Source organism: Notechis scutatus, chromosome 1 (genome assembly GCF_049901735.1).
Source record: "Notechis scutatus isolate UNSWTSFEM ecotype Mainland chromosome 1, rNotScu1.2, whole genome shotgun sequence".
In the NCBI taxonomy this organism is placed as follows: Eukaryota; Metazoa; Chordata; class Lepidosauria; order Squamata; family Elapidae; genus Notechis; species Notechis scutatus.
Window position 1 is genome coordinate 2,938,755 of NC_142009.1, and position 21,254 is coordinate 2,960,008.

Here is a 21,254-nt window from a genome sequence, read left to right on the forward strand (position 1 = left end):
GTGACAGGGTCTGGAGACGCCATGGAGAACGTTCTGCTGCCTGCAACATCCTCCAGCATGACCGGTTTGGCAGTGGGTCAGTAATGGTGTGGGGTGGCATTCCTTTAGGGGGCCGCACAGCCCTCCATGTGCTCGCCAGAGGTAGCCTGACTGCCATTAGGTACCGAGATGAGATCCTCAGACCCCTTGTGAGACCATATGCTGGTCCGGTTGGCCCTGGGTTCCTCCTAATGCACGACAATGCTAGACCTCATGTGGCTGGAGTGTGTCAGCAGTTCCTGCAAGACGAAGGCATTGATGCTATGGACTGGCCCGCCCGTTCCCCAGACCTGAATCCAATTGAGCACATCTGGGACATCATGTCTCACTCCATCCACCAACGCCACATTGCACCACAGACTGTCCAGGAGTTGGGGGATGCTTTAGTCCAGGTGTGGGAGGAGATCCCTCAGGAGACCATCCGCCACCTCATCAGGAGCATGCCCAGGCGTTGTAGGGAGGTCATACAGGCACGTGGAGGCCACACACACACTACTGAGCCTCATTCTGACTTGTTTTAAGGACATTACATCAAAGTTGGATCAGCCTGTCGTGTTTTTTTCCACTTTAATTTTGAGTGTAACTCCACATCCAGACCTCCATGGGTTGCTCAATTTGATTTCCATTGATAATTCTTGTGTGATTTTGTTGTCAGCACATTCAACTATGTAATGAACAAAGTATTTAATAAGAATATTTCATTCATTCAGATCTAGGATGTCTTATTTTTGTGTTCCCTTTATTTTTTTGAGCAGTGTATATGTTTTCTTATGTTTTTGCAAGTATTTATAGGTATGGTATTCAGCTTTGTTCGGGTATTTTCCCACGTCATTGTAGTTGTGCTTTTAAAGTTGTAGCAACGTTTCGGCAGAATCTCATCTGCCATCATCAGGCTCGTGTGTTGCACTCACAAACATAAAAATCTCCACACCACTAGCCAGACAAACACCTGGGCACAAACAGACCCCCCCGATACCTCCAGCTCAAACACACCCCAACCAGGCACCCAGATGAAACCTAGCTTCCTAACAAATGATAGCCGTCCATTTACTCGGAGCCAAGCCGCGCTAAAAGCCCCCAATACAGGGACACAATGTTGCCAGCCAATCAAGACACACACAAAAAAGCCACAAAACCGACAGAAGATATTAGAAACACCAATCAAGCAGAACACAGCAAACTCCAAGACCAATAAACACAGACCAAGACTCCCAACCAATCAGGAGGAAGAAAAAAAAAACATTCTGGCACAGCAGTAGGCTAGCCCCAAATTTAAAACAGAAACGGCTGTGAAAGTCTGACTCACAGATGAACACAATACAGAAGCCTGATGATGGCAGATGAGATTCTGCCGAAACATCGCTACAACTTTAAAAGAACAACTATAATGACGTGGGAAAATACTTGAACAAAGGTGAATACCATACATACCTACATACATACATATGCCGAAATTGGGTGGGAAGAGATTGAGGGGTGCAAATACCTGACCAGGCCTCCCCGTAGATCCTCTGCGGTCCTTGAGTCCTCTCCAAGCTGGCTTGGCCGGGGGGCCAACGAAGGTTGCCTTTGCCAGGGGGCACCGAGGGCACTTCTGAAAGAGGAAAATTCAAAGCAGGGAAGGATTGAGGCTGGAGATCAGTGGTGGTATTCAGCAGGTTCGCACCGGATCAGGCGAACCGGTAGCAAAGATTTGGCCTGGATTGCCAAACCAGTAGTAAGTTCTGGCTGGCCATGCCCCCACCCGGTCACCTGTTGCTCGCTTGCCCTGCTGACCTGATGCTGGCCCCTTAAGGCAGTGATCCCCAACCTTTTTATGCTGCGGCCCGGGTACCAGCATCAGCTGGGCGCCAGCCCGGCACGCATCAGCTGGGCGCCGCCATTTTTGATGAAAGTGCTTCCGGTGATGTCACCGAAGCACTTTTTCATCAAAAGATGGCGGCGCTAAGCTTCGTGAGCTTTCCGGTAGAAATGGCTTTCTACCCGAAAAGCTCATCGAGCAGCTGAGTGCCGCTTATCTTGATGAAAGTGCTTCCGGTGAGCTTTTACCCGGAAAAGCTCACCGGAAGCACTTTTTCATCAAAAAGATGGCGGCGCCAGCAACCAGCGGCCTGGTAGGACTTGTTCTGCGGACTGCACCGTCCGCGGACCGGTGGTTGGGGACCCCTGCCTTAAGGTATATAGCCACACCCACCAAGCCACGCCCACAGAACTTTTAGTACAAAATTTTGAATCCCACCCCTGCTGGAGATTCACCGCCTCTGATTAGAATTACCTGCGGTTTCAGGTCGGTTTGGAGGTTTTTCAAGAAGAGACTGGACAACCGAGGGTCTGGAACAGTATGGGGTGGTTTGGACTAGATGACCTCCAGAGTCCCTTCCAACCCTTTGAGTCTAAGATTGTATGATTCTCGACTGGCCTTCAGAAGTCAATCACCATCCCCAAGGTTGATTCCTCCATCCGCTTCCAGAATTCCCCATCCGGCATGCTTTAAGACGGATGGACTTCCACTCTAGTGGTGGGATTCAAATTTTTTTTTTTTACTACTGGTTCTGGGGTGTGGCATGGTGGCAGAGGTGGTCTTCAGCTGGTTCTGACCGGTTCTGGAGAACCGGGAGCGGAGATTTTGAGTAGTTCGGAAGAACCGGCCAATCCCACCTCTGACTGGCCCCACCAACCCCATCTCTTCTCTGCCTCCCATTGAGTCCCAGCTGATCGGCTGGGTCTCCTTTGGTTGCCCTGCCTAGGAGAACGGAGCTGGAAAGCAGGTTAGTCAGGTGGGGAGGGAATGGGGATTTTGAAGTATCCTTTCCCTGCCATGCCCGCCAAGCCACACCCACAGAATGCCACGCCCACCAAGCCACACCCACAGCTGATCGGCTGGGTCTCCTTTGGTTGCCCTGCACAGGAGAAAGGAGCTGGAAAGCAGGTGTCAGCCTTCAAGATCTTCTTCTATTGCTTTGCATCTTTCGGCTGCCATAAGTAACGGGGAGGAGGGGGATAGTATGGGAAGCGAGCTGGAGGTGGTATAAACTAGCATTGTATAAAATGAGGAGGGGGGAGAGTGCATTGCTGCTTAGGTTTCTATTCCTTGCTTAGCTATCTCTTCTCTGCCCAGCTGCAAACCTTTATCAAAGTATGCCAAGGTCAACGGACAGAAACTTCATCACCACCTGAAGATGTCCACATGATGATATTCACAACTTTTAATTGGAAGAACCATTTGAACTTTTGGGGGTGGGATCAACTCCATCACTTTGTATATGTGATTTACGCGCCTAATTCCTCAGATTCAAAATTCTATGGTTGCTACCGCTTCATTTCCAGTAAAAGATATCTTTTCTTTAATTAAAAGAGTCTAAGTATTTCTTTCTTGGATTTTGAATGGAGCACTGCCTGACAGCAGGTTAGTCAGGTGGGGAGGGAATGGGGATTTTGCAGTATCTTTCCCCTGCCACACCCACCAAGCCACACCCACAGAACGCCATGCCCATCAAGCCACGCCCACAGCTGGTCGGCTGGGTCTCTGGTTACCTTCCACAGGAGAACGGAGCAGGTTAGTGGGGTGGGTAGGAAATGGGGATTTTACAGCATCCTTCCCCTGCTACGCCCACCAAGCCAAGCCCACAGAACCGGTAATAAATAAAAAAAATTGAATGCCACCACTGGACCATGAATTCTCATTTCCAGAATTATCGTCAATGGTCATTCTTGCTGTGGGATTCTGGGCGTTGAAGTTCACACTCCCGTAAATTCCCAAGGCTGGGAATTACTGTTTTTACCGCCCCCAAATCCAAGTTTTTTAAAGCTTTGGAAACCAACTCTACTAATCTTTAGAAAGTTGTAATTATGGATGACCAGTAGAGGGAGCAACAGAAACGCATTTGAGCATAAGTTTCTGAGCATGTTTATATGTCCAATAATCTGCATCAGAAATTTTTCTTTTGACAGAATAGAGGCTGTATAAGATCTCCAGTATTAAAACTTTTGTTTGTCTATTGCCTGGTCTAGCTGAAAGTTCTGGCCTGAATTTAATCCAGGAGAGGTTTCCTTGAAAACTATTTATTTATTTTATTTATTTATTTGATTTGCCAATTGTTTACAAGATAATAAGTATAAGTGTATACATAGTTGTGAATACATGAAATGGGTACATATAAGAAAAATAAAAGAATAAGAGAAACAATAGGACAGGGACGGTAGGCACGTTGGTGCGCTTATGCACGCCCCCTACAGACCTCTTAGGAAAGGGGTGAGGTCAATAGTAGACAGTCTAAGGTTAAAGTTTTTGGGGTTTGGGAAGAAACTACAGAGTCAGGTAGAGGATTCCAGACATTGACCACTCTGTGGCTGAAGTCGTATTTCCTGCAATCAAGTTTGGTGCGGTTTACTTTGAGTTTGTATCTATTGTGTGCTCTTGTGTTGTTATGGTTGAAGCTGAAGTATTCATTGACAGGTAGGACATTGCAATGTATGATTTTGTATACCATGCTTAAGTCAGACCGAAGACGGCGTAATTCAAGGTTTTCTAGTTCTAGAATTTCAAGTCTGGTGGCATAAGGTATTCTACAACGAGTAGAGGAGTGGAGAACTCTTCTTGTGAAATATTTCTGGACTTTCTCAATTGTGCTAATATCAGATATGTAATGAGGGTTCCAGACTGATGAACTGTATTCGAGTATTGGTCTAGCAAATGTTTTGTATGCTCTGGTTAGTAGTGTGATATTACCAGAGAAAAAGCTACGTAGGATTAGGTTAACAACTCTTAATGCCTTTTTGGCTATGTAGTTGCAGTGGGCTCTAGCACTTAGATCATTAGAGGTGAGTATTCCAAGGTCCTTTACAGAGCTTGGGTCATCAACAAGATCTTGACTATTCAGCTTCTATTTTATTTTCTGATTTTTTTGCCAATATGTAAGACAGAGCATTTATTTGTTGAGATTTGAAGTTGCCATTTGTTTGACCATTCTGATACATAGTCAAGATCTTTTTGTAGGGTAGCAGTATTGTCTGTGGTATTGAACAGCTTTACATCATCAGCGAAGAGAACGCAATTGCTCTTAATATGATCCACAGAGGTCGTTTATGTAGAGTATGAAGAGAGTTGGTCCTAGAACACTGCCCTGGGGGACACCACTATTGACAGGTACTGGATTTGATAGGACGCTCCCGATTTTGACCATTTGTTGTCTGTTTGACAGGAATGCTTCTATCCAGTTATTCAGTTGTCCAGAGATACCATGTCTAAACTAAGAAGTTTAGACACCCCTGGGTTAACCTTCTATTCTGGACTTCACAATCCATCATTCCTGGCTAAAGATGGTGAAGAAACAAGGTTTAGAATCAAATATTGCCATAATTCATGAAAAGTCTGTTTTTCTAAGCAGGAGAAGACCTGCAGAAGAACCTGGTTGCTAAGGACATTCTCCAAAAATGAGGTTTGATTGGAACGAATCTACAGCTGTGTTTCTCAATCTTGTCTCCTTTAAGATGCGTGGACTTCAATTCCCAGAATCCCCCAGCCAGCAGGTTTTAAGAGGGGATGACTTCCACTCCCAGAATCCCCCAGCCAGCCTGCTTTAAGAGGGGAGGACTTCCATTCCCAGAATCCCCCAGCCAGCCTGCTTTAAGAGGGGAGGGCTTCCACTCCCAGAATCCCCCAGCCAGCCATGCTTTAAGAGGGGTGGGCTTCCACTCCCAGAATCCCCAGCCAGCCTGCTTTAAGAGGAGGGCTTCCACTCCCAGAATCCCTTAGCCAGCATGCTTTAAGAGGGGATGACTTCCACTCCCAGAATCCCCCAGCCAGCCTGCTTTAAGAGGGAGGACTTCCATTCCCAGAATCCCCCAGCCAGCCTGCTTTAAGAGGAGGGCTTCCACTCCCAGAATCCCCCAGCCAGCCATGCTTTAAGAGGGTGGGCTTCCACTCCCAGAATCCCCAGCCAGCCTGCTTTAAGAGGGGAGGGCTTCCACTCCCAGAATCCCTTAGCCAGCATGCTTTAAGAGGGGATGACTTCCACTCCCAGAATCCCCCAGCCAGCCTGCTTTAAGAGGGGAGGACTTCCATTCCCAGAATCCCCCAGCCAGCCTGCTTTAAGAGGGAGGGCTTCCACTCCCAGAATCCCCAGCCAGCCATGTTTTAAGAGGGGTGGGCTTCCACTCCCAGAATCCCCCAGCCAGCCTGCTTTAAGAGGGGAGGGCTTCCACTCCCAGAATCCCTTAGCCAGCATGCTTTAAGAGGGGAGGACTTCCACTCCCAGAATCCCCCAGCCAGTCTGCTTTAAGAGGGGTGGGCTTCCACTCCCAGAATCCCCCAGCCAGCCTGCTTTAAGAGGAGGGCTTCCACTCCCAGAATCCCTTAGCCAGCATGCTTTAAGAGGAGGGCTCCCACTCCCAGAATCCCCCAGCCAGTCTGCTTTAAGAGGGTGGGCTTCCACTCCCAGAATCCCCAGCCAGCCTGCTTTAAGAGGAGGGCTTCCACTCCCAGAATCCCCAGCCAGCCTGCTTTAAGAGGGGAGGGCTTCCACTCCCAGAATCCCCAGCCAGCATGTTTTAAGAGGGGAGGACTTCCACTCCCAGAATCCCCCAGCCAGGATGCTTTAAGAGGGGTAAGCCTTAATTCCTAAAGCTAGGGAATTCTGGGAGTTGAAGTCCATCCCTTTTAAAGTGGCTAAGACTGAGAAACACCGGTTAGAAGGCTTGAAAGAAACCAACCAACCGTCTCCATCCAACCTTGGCAACCTTGGAGAAGATGGGAATAGGACTTGGGTGGCTTCTTCTTGAGAAGATCTTCGAAGGGGTGAACATTTGCCAGAGGTTCCGTTTAACAGTGTAGAAAGTCAGCACTCACCTTTTAAAGGTAAAGTTTCCCCTCGCACATCTCTGCTGGTCGTTTCCGGCTCTAGGAAATATTGAAAAATATTAAATATTAAAAAGGCAGAATATTATAACTCCCTGGATGAGAAAAGGAGAGAAAAGGTACTCTTGGAAAGCAGCTCTCATCTTTGTTAATAGCCCCCGAAAGACCAAAGACCTCCTATCTACAAGACAAAAGACCTTCAGCTCCAGGGCGATGGGATCAGCCCTCACGCAAGATCCAAACCGGGACAAAACCATTCAGCCATAATAGGAATTGTTAGGAATATGAGTCACCTAACAGCTATTTGGGTTAGAAATATATAAACCAGGATAAACATTTTAGTACTATATCTTTAAGGGAATGCAAGAGCATGCAATTGGGTGTGGTTTCTCAAACGGCCATAAGATGGAGACAGAAACTTGGATTGTTTTAGTCTTAGTCTCAGAAGAGAGTGTGTCTGAGTGAGTTATCTCTGTTTCCTTCTGTTGGAGAGTATTGCCGTTCCTCCATTTTTCCTAATTGACTGATATTTTCTGGATTTGATGTAAGTCTGTTACTGAACTGTTTTTTGACACTGGACTTTGATATTTGGATTACCCCTGGATTGAAAAGTGACTGATTTAACTTGTGAATGACTTTGGACTGCTTATTTTGGACTTTGCTTAATGTTTCTGGAAGTAAAAACCTACATTTATTGTACAGTGTATCTGTGTGCTCTGTGTGTGTTATTCCAACACTACTCTCTAGACATCTCCCTGTATGCGCTTATTCTCCTAATGGGGAATTACCTCAACAGGAATTGCCCAAAGCCCCTTCATTACTTCACCCAGCGAGCCTGAGACTCAAGACAACCTACAAAATTATCCTGGGTGAGGGGAGCTTGAGAACCAGCCTGGATATATTTTTTGCCACAGGAACAGGAAGCAAGTTCAAAGCCCCCTCTCTCACCCATGTGCTTTTTTTTTTTTTTTTGGCCCAGGACCTTAAAAACCATGTGCTGCTGTCCTCCAGGAAGGAAAATAACAGAGTTGGAAGGGACCCTGGAGGTCTTCTAGTCAATCCCCCCGGCTCAGGCAGAAGAAGCTATACTATTTCAGACAAGTGGCTGTCCAGTCTCTTCTTAAAAACCTCCAGTGATGGAGAAGGAAGGAAGGAAGGAAGGAAGGAAGGAAGGAAGGAAGGAAGGAAGGAAGGAAGGAAGGAAGGAAGGAAGGAAGGAAGGAAGGAAGGAAGGAAGGAAAATAAGGAGAAGGAAGGAAGGAACGACAGAAGGAAGGAAGGAAGGAAAATAAGGAGAAGGAAGGAAGGAAGGAAGGAAGGAAGGCAGGAAGGAAGGAAAGAAGGAAGGAAGGGAGGAAAATAGAGGAGAAGGAAGGAAGGAAGGAAGGAAGGAAGGAAGGAAGGAAGGAAGGAAGGAAGGAAGGAAGGAAGGAAAATAAGGAGAAGGAAGGAAGGAAGGACAGGAAGGAAGGAAGGAAGGAAGGAAGGAAGGAAGGAAGGAAGGAAGGAAGGAAGGAAGGAAGGAAGGAAGGAAGGAAGGAAGGAAAATAAGAGGAAGGAAGGAAGGAAGGAAGGAAGGAAGGAAGGAAGGAAGGAAGGAAGGAAGGAAGGAAGGAAGGAAGGAAGGATAACAGCATAACAGAACGACAACAGAATCACAGAATTGGAAGGCACCTTAGAGGTCTTCTAAACCAACCTCCTGTCCAAGGCAGGAGAAGAACCTATTGCATCCGGGGCAAATGGCTGTCCGTTCTTCAAGACCTCAAGTGATGGAGCAGCCACAGGTCCAGGAAGCTGTTCCACGGGTTAATTGTTCCCTTTTCATCCTATTCTCTAAGACTGGCCTTCGCGGTTGGGTTCAGGTCCGGGGAGGGCCCTGGAGTAAACCACAAAGGGCGAATTCTCCAAAGCCCCCGAAGGCAGGAGAAGAAGCAACGGATGGAAACGCATCAAGGAGAGAAGCAACCTGGAACCAACGGTGAGAACAATCAACCCGCGGAACAGCTTGCCACCAGAAGTCGTGGGCGCTCCATCGCTGGAGGCTTTTAAGAAGAGACTGGACAGCTACCTGTGTGACAGGATATCGGATGTCCTGTCTGAGCAGGGGGGTTGGACTAGAGGACCTCCAAGGTCCCTTCCAACTCTGTTAGTCTGTTAATTAACAAAGCCAACAATGGTGAGGAGAGAAAACCTGCCATACTTGTAACCAAGGTCGCTGGTGGTTTGTCTCTTCCTGTAGCAGCCTGTTCCACGGGGCCTGATGGCTTTTGGGCATCTGGTTCTGCTTTCTTCTCTTCTGGCTTTTCTGGTGCCCCTGTCTCCTCTGCCTCCATTCCAGGCTCTGCCGTTTCTTCCGGTTTCTCCTGCCCGCCCGTCTCTTCTGCCTCCGTTCCCTTCGCGGCAAGGTCCTTCTCCACCGAGGGAGACTTTGGGGCCGGCTCTTCCACGTCGCGCAAGATCTTCTCCAACCGGATGTCCACCTGGGAGGGCGTAGCCAAGACCTCCTCTTCTGGCCTGGGTTCCTCAGCAGCGGCTTCTCCTCCTCCTCCTCCTCCTCCTCCTCCTTCCAAAACGGGCTCAAGCGGGGTGGCCGGATGGTCTTTCTCGTCCACAGGTCTCTCCACTTCTTCGGAGGTGGGTTCGGTGGTGGCTTCAGGAAGGGCCCCCTCGGCGGCCTCTGGCCCTTGGGACTCCAGCTCAGCCGCCGGCGTTTCGCTTGAGGTTCTTCTGCTTGGTCTTGGGTTGGGAGAACATCTTCAGGCCCTGCTTCTGGGAGGCCGGCCTGCTGCTCCAACCCAGCTCCTTCTAGCTCGTGGGCCGCCGCTTCTCCGTTGGTGCCGAGGGCTATTTTCTCGTCGGAAAGTATGTCTTTCAGGGCTCTGTTGAGGAAGGCGGCTTCCTCGGACAAGGTACGCTCGGGGGTGGGTAACTCCTCTGGAGATTCTTCTTCCTCATCGTCAGGTTCCAGGTCACCCCAAAACTCCGTGAGGTCTATGTCATCCAGTTCAACTATTGGCCCTAAAAAAAGAGGAAGCACAGGGAACGTTGGCTTCGGATCAGCCTTCAGAGACAGAAGTTCTGAAGGACACATATAATAAACTGGGTGAAACCAGGCTCAATAGCAGGAACTGGGAGGGGGATCTCGGAGTCTTAGTGGACAACCAGCTAAATAGGAGCCAATGTTGTGCAGCCAAAAAAGCCAATGCAATCCTAAGTTGCATGAACAGAGGGATACAATCGAGATGAAGGGAGGTACTAATACCACTCTACAAAGCCTTAGTAAGGCCACACCTAGAGTACTGCATCCAGTTTTGGTCACCATACTATAAAAAAAGAGGTTGAGACTCTAGAAAAAGTGCAGAGAAGAGCAACCAGGATGATGAGGGGACTGGAGACTAAAACATATGAAGAACAGTTGCAGGAACTGGGCCTGGCTAGTCTGTCTATCTGTCTGTCTGTCTATCTACCTATCATCTATCATCTATGTGTGTCTGTCTGTCTATCTATCCATCTATGGGGGGACAAGGCTAAGATATATAATGAATGGTTGCAGTAATTGGGCATGGCTAGTCCGTCCATCCATCCATCCATCTATCTATCCTTAGTAAGGGCCACATCTAGAGTCCTTTTGGTCACTACACTATAAAAAAGATGTTGAGACTCTAGAAAAAGTGCAGAGAAGAGCAACCAGGATGATTGGGGGACTGGAGACTAAAACATATGAAGAACAGTTGCAGGAACTTGGCCTGGCTGGTCTAGGGAAGACAAGAACCAGGGGAGACAGGAGAGCATCTTCCAGTATTTGAGGGGCTGCCCCAGAGAGGAGGAAGGGGTCAAGCTATTGTCCAAAGCACCTGAAGGCCAGACAAGGAACAATGGATGGAAACTGAACAAGGAGAGATTCAACCCGGAAATAAGGAGAAACTTTCTGACAGGGAGAACAATCAACCCATGGAATAGAAGTTGCCTTCGGAAGTTGTGGGAGTTTCATCCCTGAAGATTTTTAAGAAGAGGTTGGACTGTCATCGGTCAGGAATGGTTTAGGGTCTCCTGCTTGGGCGGGGGTGGGTGGACTAGATGACCTCCAAGGTCCCTTCCAACTCCGTTATTCTGTTATTATTCTGTTATTCGGAAGTTGTGGGAGCTTCATCCCTGAAGATTTTAAAGAAGAGGTTGGACTGTCATCGGTCAGAAATGGTGTAGGGTCTCCTGCTTGGGCGGGGGCGGACTAGATGACCTCCAAGGTCCCTTCCAACTCCGTTAACGGTGTGTGCCACCTTGGCTTAGTCAAGCCCGTCCTGCTTACATTTCCTTGGGTTGCAGTAAATCTCCTTGGCCAGGTCCGAACTGCTCTGGTAGAGCTTCTGCAGGAGCGACAAGACCCTCGGTCTGTCCAAGAGTCCCAGCTAGGAGAAGGAGAGAAGAGCCACGGTCAAGAGTAAGCCAACTTTTCATGAGTTTGTTGCACCTCCAGTTGCATCAAACCATGATGAGAGGTCCTAGGAAACCCTTTTATCAGCTCGCAGTTTGACACCAGTGAGGGCCCCAGTGCTCTGGCTCCGCTTATTCCGGAGGGCAGCAACAAGCTGGGGAATCCACCACATCCAGGCCACCTTGAACCCCCCCAAGCCCTTGGTTGTGGCCCACCAGTGGCCAGCAGAGCTGGTGGCAGACAGTGAGGAGGGTGGGGAGGAGCATGGGCCAGTCCTGGAGTCTGGGGAAGGTGCTGACAAGGGCTCTGCGTCGGAGGTAGAGATGGGGCCAGAGCCGTCTGACAGTTATCAGCTGCCTTCCGAGTTGGAGATCAGTGGGGAAGAAGAACAGCTGGAGCCTGTTCCCAGTGTGCGCATCCACAGAGCTGCCAGAAGAAGGGAACAGCTCAGGAACAAGAGGCAGAGATGGGGCCAGGGCCATGTGACAGTTATCAGCTGACTTCGGAGTCGGAGATCAGTGGGGAAGAAGAACAGCTGGAGCCTGTTCCCAGTGTGCGCATCCACAGAGCTGCCAGAAGAAGGGAACAGCTAAGGAACAACGGTCAACTTGGAAGTAAAGGCACAAGTGGATGGTGAATGGCCCCTGCCATAGGGAATAAAGAGGAGTGAAAGGGGAGTGGTGGTTGCAGGAGACAATTTGTTTGTTTAATTAGTGTGAAGATCTGTTCCTGCATCCTTGCCAAGTATTGTCTGCTACAGTGTGGTGTCTGAAAGATACCGGCCTGGCAACTCTCCAAGCCTGATAAAGGTCTGTAATTGTAGAATCACTTTAAAGACTGTTAGCTGGGACTTTGCTGGAGAGGAATTCCCTTTAACGTAAATAAAAGGGGTTTTATCGGGATGAGCTTCATGATCTTGGGGAGGTCTAGGTCACAATACCCTCCCCACAAAGCTGTTTGCCCTCTGCTTGGTGGAGCAGCTCCCCCAGGCCAGACAATCCCAGAAGACGTGGAGCAAAACTACGCACGGGAGGAGACATCCCGTGAGAGCTGCAAAGCCAGGGGGCAGCACGGGGAAACCCCAGCTGTTTTACCAAGGGAGGTGAGTTGCGCACCAGGATACGTGACAATTGTCCATGACCATACAGGGCACAAACTGGAAATGCCACGTGCAGGAAATGCCCTCCTTTAAGTCTACATTTTGTTTGCATTTTGGAAAGGTGTTGATGAAGAACGCTGATGGCCCAGTGGTTAAAGCAGTGGTGGCTAACCTTGGGGCTCCTGTGCCAAAAATTGTGCACGCACCTGCATGCTCGCACTCGTGTGCCAGCACCCAGAAGGCAATACGCACCCCTACGCATGTGTGCGAAATTCCCACCTACCCCCGCCACCCTCTTACCTGCACTGCAGCTCACAGCTGATTTTCGGCCGGTTCGAGGCCTTTTTCGGCCTCCCAAAAGCTTAAGGAAGGCTTCTGCAGGCCGAGAAAACTAGCCCCGTTCGTCACTTCCGGTATTTTTGGGAACAACAGGAAGTGATGAAACGGGCTACTTCTGGCCTGCAAAACCTGCAGAAGCCTCTCTCAAGCCTTTGGGAGGCCGAAAAGGCCTCAAGCCAGCTGAAAATCAGCTGTGAGGCACACGCATGCGCAGTGAGGTAAATTTGCCTGCAGCTCGCGTGCTGTCACAAATGGCTCTGCGTGGTATCTGTGGCACGCATGCCTTAGGCTTGCCATCATGGGGTTAGAGCAGTGATGGCTAACCTATGACACGCGTGTCACTCGTGACACGCCGAGGCACTTTGACTGACACGCCTGTTGGTGTGGGGAAAACCTGCACATTTAGAGGCTGCCTGTGCTCTGCTCCAATCCCCGCTCCCTGCTTGTGGCGTGGAGGCGTGGTGTCACCGCTGCCGCAAGATCTTTGCAGCAGAGAACCAGTTTTAACCGCTGTTAGGTATAACATTGATACCAAATATGGTTTGGGTGAATAAATATATAAAACTTAGATATCATGGTTTAAGTGCTTATCACTTTAAGCACAATGCTGCAGGCAATTAGCCGATTAAGGGTGCGGTTAGAAGTTACAATATAGGAAGCATTAGAAGCTGGAAAGCTTACTGTGACTGTGACTGTGACTTACTGTGACTAACTGTGAATACTGATTGTACTGTGCCTGTGACTGAGATGATCCTGTCTGCTACTGTTTGCTGATTTACATGGAATTCAACTGTTCTACTGTTTGAGCGTCTTGCTGAATATCCAGCGCTTGTTCCTCTGGAGAGAGGTACCGGAGGAGGAGAAGATATCTTTATCGGCTGATAAAGATATTGTAAGGACTCTTAACTTGGACTGTAATAGTGAGTCTTACTGGATGGAAATATAGTGAATGACAAATGGACTGAATGACAATGCTTTAAACTCTAAATGGATTAAAAAACTATTTAAACTACAAACAGTGTTTGTGTTCAGTGTGTGTATACTCTGGGGCCCTTCCACTCTCGTTTGGCTGCCTGGCTTGACTACTGCTGCAATACTCTGCTAGGGGTTAATCCCCAAACACTAACAACCGCCATAAACTGAGGATTGTCAGTTTCATTACCTCAGGAACGCTACAGGAGGAAAGGAGATCCATGAGGTTCACAGCCCTCTAAGGTGGCCTTCCGATCCCCACATCCTGCACCTGCAGACCTGAGACCAGGGAGATGAGTTTCACAGCCCTGTGTGATCACCCCAGCCCAGTCCGTCATAAACCAAATTATTGATATTTCTTGAAGTGACACACGACCCGAGGAAGGCTACACTTTTTCCCGATTTTCGACACACCAAGCTGAAAAGGTTAGCCATCACTGGGTTAGAGAGTACTGTATGGCAGGCTAAAACTGCCTGCAATAACTGGGGGAGTGATTAGGTTTGCCACATCTGGCAAAGGTCTTCTTAGAGAATATTGACTTAGCAGAATCAGAATAGAGCTATTGTGGTCCACCGGCGGCCTGCGGATATGGCAGCAGAGTCGGACAGTGGGGAGGAACACGGGCCAGTCCGGGAGTCTGGGGAGGGCTCGGACGAGAGTCCTGCATCCGACACAGAGATGGGGCCAGGGCCATTTGGGACTTATATGCGGACTGCGGAGCTTCCAGAATCTGACATCAGCGAGGCAGAGGAACAAGGGGAGCCTGTTCCCAGTGTGCGCATCCGCAAAGCTGCCAGTTAAGACAAAAGGGGTGACTTGGGAGTAAGGCTTGGAGGTGATTGGCCCCTCCCATAAGACATAAAGGAGGAGCAAAGGGACAGGAGCCCTTTGCAGGAAGCAACTTTGTTCGTACTGGTCGGTTTGAAACCTGAAGCTCCGTGTTGAACTTGTGTTTCGTTTGGCCTCGTATAACTAATTGGCAGTTTAGTCGTTGGCAGCATTTCAAGGGAGATAAAGGTGGGTGCTTATCAGCCTTATCTCGAAGGACTTTGGCAGACTTCCGTGGGACTATTTACACACTGTTTGGGACTCATTATGGGCTGTGAATGACTATAATTCACAGCCATTGAAATAAAGAAAAAAGGGTTTTGGAACAGACAGTGTGTCTGTTAGCGTCTCAATAAGCCTTGGTCAGAATGAGCTGGAAGGCACCTTGGAGGTCTTCTAGTCCAGCCCTTGGCTCACGCTGGAGGTGCTTGTCACAAAGGAGAAGACAGACTCCTTGGCTGTACCTGCCCATATTCACAATCGAAGAACAGCTGGACAAACATCTGCCTCCAGATGTCATGCCGGATGGCATTGCGGGCATCATGGGAACATTGGAGCAGGTGCTTCAGCAATTCCTGGAACAGGTCGCTGGTAAAATTGTTGATGTAAGAAAGGAGATACTGGGGAAAGAGGAAGGAAGGGGAAATATATTTGCTTGTTTGTATGTTTGTTTATTTGTTTATTACATTTTGTTCCTCTGTTAATTCGCTTTTTCCTGGTTTTTCCATTTCTACTGCTAGATTCATATTCTCCCAAGGGATTCAGGGTGCCACATGCAGGAAGTCTGCAATCAGGATCTGAATTTTCTGCCGCCATATGAGGCAGCTGTTAAGTGAGTCACCCACCCAACTGTACAACCTTTTTTGCCAGGATTTGCCCAGTGATGACAGGAGAAAAGAGGAGCAGAGGAGAAAGGGAGGGAGGAGGAAGGAAGGAAGGAAGGAAGGAAGGAAGGAAGGAAAGTTTGGAAGAAGGGGGAGGGAAGCACGAAGGAAGGAAAAGGAAGGAAAGAAGGAAGCAAGGAGGGAGGGAGGAAGGAAGGAAAGTTTGGAAGAAGGGAGGGAGGGAAGAAGGAAGTAAGGAAGGAAAAGGAAGGAAAGAAGGAAGGAGGAAGGAAGGAAAGTTTGGAAGAAGGGGGAGGGAAGGACGAAGGAAGGAAAAGGAAGGAAAGAAAGAAGCAAGGAGGGAGGGAGAAAGGAAGGAAAGTTTGGAAGAAGGGAGGGAGGGAAGGAGAAAGGAAGGAAAAGGAAGGAAAGAAGGAAGGAAGGAGGAAGGAAGGAAGGAATGTTTGGAAGAAGGGAGGGGAGGGAAGGAGAAAGGAAGGAAAAGAAGGAAAGAAGGAAGGAAGGAGGAAGGAAGAATGTTTGGAAGAAGGGAGGGAGGGAAGAAGGGAAGAAGGAAAGGAAGGAAGGAAGGACGGAGGAAGGAAGGAAGGAACGTTTGGAAGAAGGGAGGGAGGGAAGGAGGGAGGAAGGAAAAGGAAGGAAAGAAGGAAGCAAGAAGGAAGGACAGAGGGAGGAAAAGGAAGGAGGGAGGGAGGAAGGAAGGATCGTTTGGAAGAAGGGGAGGGAAGGACGAAGGAACGAAAAGGAAGGAAAGAAAGAAGGAAGCAAGGAGGGAGGGAGGAAGGAAGGAAAGTTTGGAATAAGGAGGGAGGGAAGGAGGGAGGAAGGAAAAGAAAAGAAAGAAGGAAGGAAGGAGGAAGGAAAGAAGGAACGTTTGGAAGAAGGGAGGGAGGGAAGGAGGGAGGAAGGAAAAGGAAGGAAAGAAGGAAGGAAGGAGGAAGGAGAGAGGGAGGAAAAGGAAGGAGGGAGGGAGGAAGGAAGCAAACTTTGGAAGAAGGGAGGGAGGGAAGAAGGAAGGAAGGAAGGAAAAGGAAGGAAAGAAGGAAGGAAGGAGGAAGGAAGGAAGGAAAGTTTGGAAGAAGGGGGAGGGAAGGACGAAGGAAGGAAAAGGAAGAAGGAAGCAAGGAGGGAGGGAGGAAGGAAAGTTTGGAAGAAGGGAGGGAGGGAAGGAGGGAGGGAGGAAAAGAAAGGAAAGAAGGAAGGAAGGAGGAAGGAAGGAACATTTGGAAGAAGGGAGGGAGGGAAGGAGGGAGGGAGGAAAAGGAAGGAAAGAAGGAAGCAAGGAGGAAGGAGAGAGGGAGGAAAAGGAAGGAGGGAGGGAGGAAGGAAGGAACGTTTGGAAGAAGGGAGGGAGGGAAGGAGAAAGGAAGGAAAAGGAAGGAAAGAAGGAAGGAGGAAGGAAGGAAGGAAAGTTTAGAAGAAGGGAGGAAGGGAAGAAGGAAGGAAGGGAAAGGAAGGAAAGAAGGAAGGAAGGAGGAAGGAAGGAAGGAACGTTTGGAAGAAGGGATTGAGGGAAGAAGGAAGGAAGGAAAAGGAAGGAAAGAAGGAAGGAAAGAGGAAGGAAGGAAGGACAGTTTGGAAGAAGGGGGAGGGAAGGACGAAGGAAGGAAAAGGAAGGAAAGAAGGAAGCAAGGAGGGAGGGAGGGAGGAAGGAAAGTTTGGAAGAAGGGAGGGAGGGAAGGAGGGAGGGAGGAAAAGAAAGGAAAGAAGGAAGGAAGGAGAAAGGAAGGAAGGAACATTTGGAAGAAGGGAGGGAGGGAAGGAGGGAGGGAGGAAAAGGAAGGAAAGAAGGAAGCAAGGAGGAAGGAGAGAGGGAGGAAAAGGAAGGAGGGAGGGAGGAAGGAAGGAACGTTTGGAAGAAGGGAGGAGGAAGGAGAAAGGAAGGAAAAGGAAGGAAAGAAGGAAGGAGGAAGGAAGGAAGGAAAGTTTTAAAAGAAGGGAGGAAAGGAAGAAGGAAGGAAGGGAAAGGAAGGAAAGAAGGAAGGAAGGAGGAAGGAAGGAAGGAACGTTTGGAAGAAGGGATTGAGGGAAGAAGGAAGGAAGGAAAAGGAAGGAAAGAAGGAAGGAAAGAGGAAGGAAGGAAGGACAGTTTGGAAGAAGGGGGAGGGAAGGACGAAGGAAGGAAAAGGAAGGAAAGAAGGAAGCAAGGAGGGAGGGAGGGAGGAAGGAAAGTTTGGAAGAAGGGAGGGAGGGAAGGAGGGAGGGAGGAAAAGAAAGGAAAGAAGGAAGGAAGGAGAAAGGAAGGAAGGAACATTTGGAAGAAGGGAGGGAGGGAAGGAGGGAGGGAGGAAAAGGAAGGAAAGAAGGAAACAAGGAGGAAGGAGAGAGGGAGGAAAAGGAAGGAGGGAGGGAGGAAGGAAGGAAGGAACGTTTGGAAGAAGGGGAGGGAGGGAAGGAGAAAGGAAGGAAAAGGAAGAAAAGAAGGAAGGAAGGAGGAAGGAAGGAAGAAAAGTTTAGAAGAAGGGAGGGAGGGAAGAAGGAAGGAAGGAAGGAAGGAAGGAAGGAAAGTTTGGAAGAAGGGGGAGGGAAGGACAAAGGAAGGAAAAGGAAGGAAAGAAGGAAGCAAGGAGGGAGGGAGGAAGGAAGGAACGTTTGGAAGAAGGGAAGGAGGGAAGGAGGTTAGAAAGAAAAGGAAGGAAACAAGGAGGAAGGAGGGAGGGAGGAAAAGGAAGGAGAGAGGGAGGAAGGAAGGAACGTTTGGAAGAAGGAGGGAGGGGAGAAAGGAAGGAAAAGGAAGGAAAGAAGGAAGGAAGGAGGAAGGAAGGAAGGAACGTTTGGAAGAAGGGAGGGAGGGAAGGAGAAAGGAAGGAAAAGAAGGAAAGAAGGAAGGAAGGAGGAAGAATGTTTGGAAGAAGGGAGGGAGGGAAGGAGAAAAGAAGGAAAAGAAGGAAAGAAGGAAGGAAGGAAGAATATTTGGAAGAAGGGAGGGAGGGAAGGAGGGAGGAAGGAAAAGGAAGGAAAGGAGGAAGGAGGAAGGAAGGAAGGAACATTTGGAAGAAGGGAGGGAGGGAAGGAGGGAGGAAGGAAAAGGAAGGAAAGAAGGAAGGAAGAAGGGAGGGAGGGAGGGAGGGAAGGAAGTCTGAGGAACTGAAGAAGCCTCCTGGATGAGAAGCGAAAGGGTTTCAAAGACAAACCCAAGAAAGCCCAGTTGCCTTTTTGGAAAAGACACTCATCTCATTGCTATCCTGACGTCGCTTCCATGGCAGGAAAGGAATCTGAAATGCCCATGGCACCGGGTGTCAAAAAAGCCAAGATGGTGGCCGGAAAGCGGAAATACGAGGGTGGGGCTGGGGGCAGGATTTTGAGGATGCCTTTGTGGCTGATATCTTGACTTCGAAATCGCCCCGTGGAATGATCCTGCCAGGAACTACATCAAAGAGTGTTTGAGGCATTTCCCACTTCTGTTGCGCCCTGATTCTTTGCAGAGGGGAGGGTCCCAAGCCCACCATCCTTCCGAGTTGGGTGGGGTGTGTGGAAGTCACTCCTCCTCCTCCTCCTCCTCCTCACCTGGGTGAATTCCTCTTGGTTCACCTTCACGTCCAGCGTGGCCAGGGCTTCCAGCGGTCTGGAGTAGATGTCTGCACGGAGGAGAAAGAACTTGGGTGTTCGGGAGGTGGAAGGAAAGGGCCTTTTGAGGACCCTCATGGGGGAAGAGGGGTGAGTGGGGACCCCACAGGGGTTATTTGGCTGTTTGTCTGAATTGGGGGGAGGGGTGTTCCTTGATTGGGGAATTGTTTGCTGCTTGCAGATTGTTGCTCTATGCTTTAGACAGACAGACAGACAGACAGACAGGCAGGCAGCAATAATGGTGAATATTTGTAGCTCAGACTTGAAGTGTGGGGTCTCTGATGATCTCTGAGCTTAGTGGTTTCCTTGCAGATGTTTCATGACCCAACTAGGCAACGGCATCAGTGCTAGAAGGGAGAGGGGTTTGTGCAGGAGGAGGAGGAGGAGGAGGAGGAGGAGGAGGAGGAGGATTATGGAGCCCTGGGTGCTTTTTTGAGCTTAGTGGTTTCCTTGCAGACGTTTCATGACCCAACTAGGCAACATCATCAGTGCTAGAAGGGAGAGGGGTTTGGGAGGAGGAGGAGGAGGAGGAGGAGGAGGAGGAGGAGGAGGAGGAGGAGGAGGAGGAGGAGGAGGAGGAGGAGGAAAAGGATTATGGAGCCCTGGGTGCTTTTTGAGCTTAGTGGTTTCCTTGCAGACGTTTCATGACCCAACTAGGCAACATCATCAGTGCTAGAAGGGAGAGGGGTTTGTGGAGGAGGAGGAGGAGGAGGAGGAGGAGGAGGAGGAGGAGGAGGAGGAGGATTATGGAGCCCTGGGTGCTTTTTGAGCTTAGTGGTTTCCTTGCAGACGTTTCATGACCCAACTAGGCAACATCATCAGTGCTAGAAGGGAGAGGGGTTTGTGGAGGAGGAGGAGGAGGAGGAGGAGGAGGAGGAGGAGGAGGAGGAGGAGGAGGAGGAGGATTATGGAGCCCTGGGTGCTTTTTGAGCTTAGTGGTTTCCTTGCAGACGTTTCATGACCCAACTAGGCAACGGCATCAGTGCTAGAAGGGAGTGGGAGAGGAGCAGCAGCAGCAGCACTGGGGAAGGTGCTCCTTGATGCTGTTTGAGCTTGATTGTTTCTTTACAGACCTTTCATGACCCAGCTAGGCAACATCATCAGGGCTAGAAGGGTGTGTGGGGTTTGCTCTCTGTTTATATGGCAGTGGCTTGCCCTGTTGGTGTAGGTAGAACATGTTCTTGGCGGTTCCTTGATTCAGCTGTGATTTACCGATTGTCTGAATTGGTAGTTCCTCGATTGGCATATTGTTTCCTGCCCGAATGATCTCTTCCTGGCTTGATCCCCCGGGCTTCGCTACGAAACTATGTGGTGGGGCTTAGTTTTGGGGTGGAAAATAAGTGGGGGAGAAATTCTGCCTCTACCTATCAGCATCCATCAGTATTCATCTGGCTGGCATCCTGTCAGTGTGTGAGAGAGTGGAGGGCATATATATATATATATATATATATATATATATATATATATATATATATATATATATATATATATATATATATATATATATATATATATATATATATATATATATATGTTTTCTTAAGTTTTTATTGGTACTTGCATGTATGGTATTCAGCTTTGTTTGGGTATTTTCCCACGTCATCTATCTATCTATCTATCTATCTATCTATCTATCTATCTATCTATCTATTATCTATCATCTCTGTGTGTCTGTCTGTCTATCTATCCATCTATAGGGGGAATGAGGCTAAGATATATAATGAATGGTTGCAGGAATTGGACATAGCTAGTCCGTCCATCCATCCATCCATCCATCCATCCATCCATCCATCCATCCATCCATCCATCCATCCATCCATCCATCCATCCATCTATCTATCTATCTATCTATCTATCTATCTATCTATCTATCTATCTATCTATCTATCTATCTATCCATCCTTAGTAAGGGCCACACCTAGAGTCCTGCATCCAGTTTTGGTCACCACACTATGAAAAAGACTCTAGAAAAAGGGCAGAGAAGAGCAACCAGGATGATGAGGGGACTGGAGGATAAAACATACGAAGAACGGTTGCAGGAACTGGGCCTGGCTAGTCTGGTGAGGAGAAGGACCAGGGGAGACAGGAGAGCAGCCTTCCGATATTTGAGGGAGGGGCTGCCCAAGAGAGGAGAAAAGCGGTCAAGCTATTCTCCAAGGCACCTGAAGGCGAACTGCACGGAATCATGACAACCGGTTCGATTGTACCGGTCCAAACCTGTAGTATCCCAGCCCTGGGCGTATTTCTTGGAACCCTGATTACTGGGACAGGTAGGT

The 21,254-nt window shown here is 48.9% G+C and overlaps 1 protein-coding gene across 1 annotated transcript in view; it reads right to left on the bottom strand.

Moving 5' to 3' along the window:
* Positions 1-21,254, bottom strand: part of EFCAB5 (EF-hand calcium binding domain 5) — a 68,679-nt gene that overhangs the window by 33,582 nt on the left and 13,843 nt on the right. The window contains 5 exon segments of the mRNA XM_087952838.1: positions 1,526-1,633; positions 9,410-9,913; positions 11,202-11,301; positions 15,031-15,186; positions 18,919-18,989. Coding sequence (XP_087808964.1) covers positions 1,526-1,633; positions 9,410-9,913; positions 11,202-11,301; positions 15,031-15,186; positions 18,919-18,989 — 939 coding nt within the window.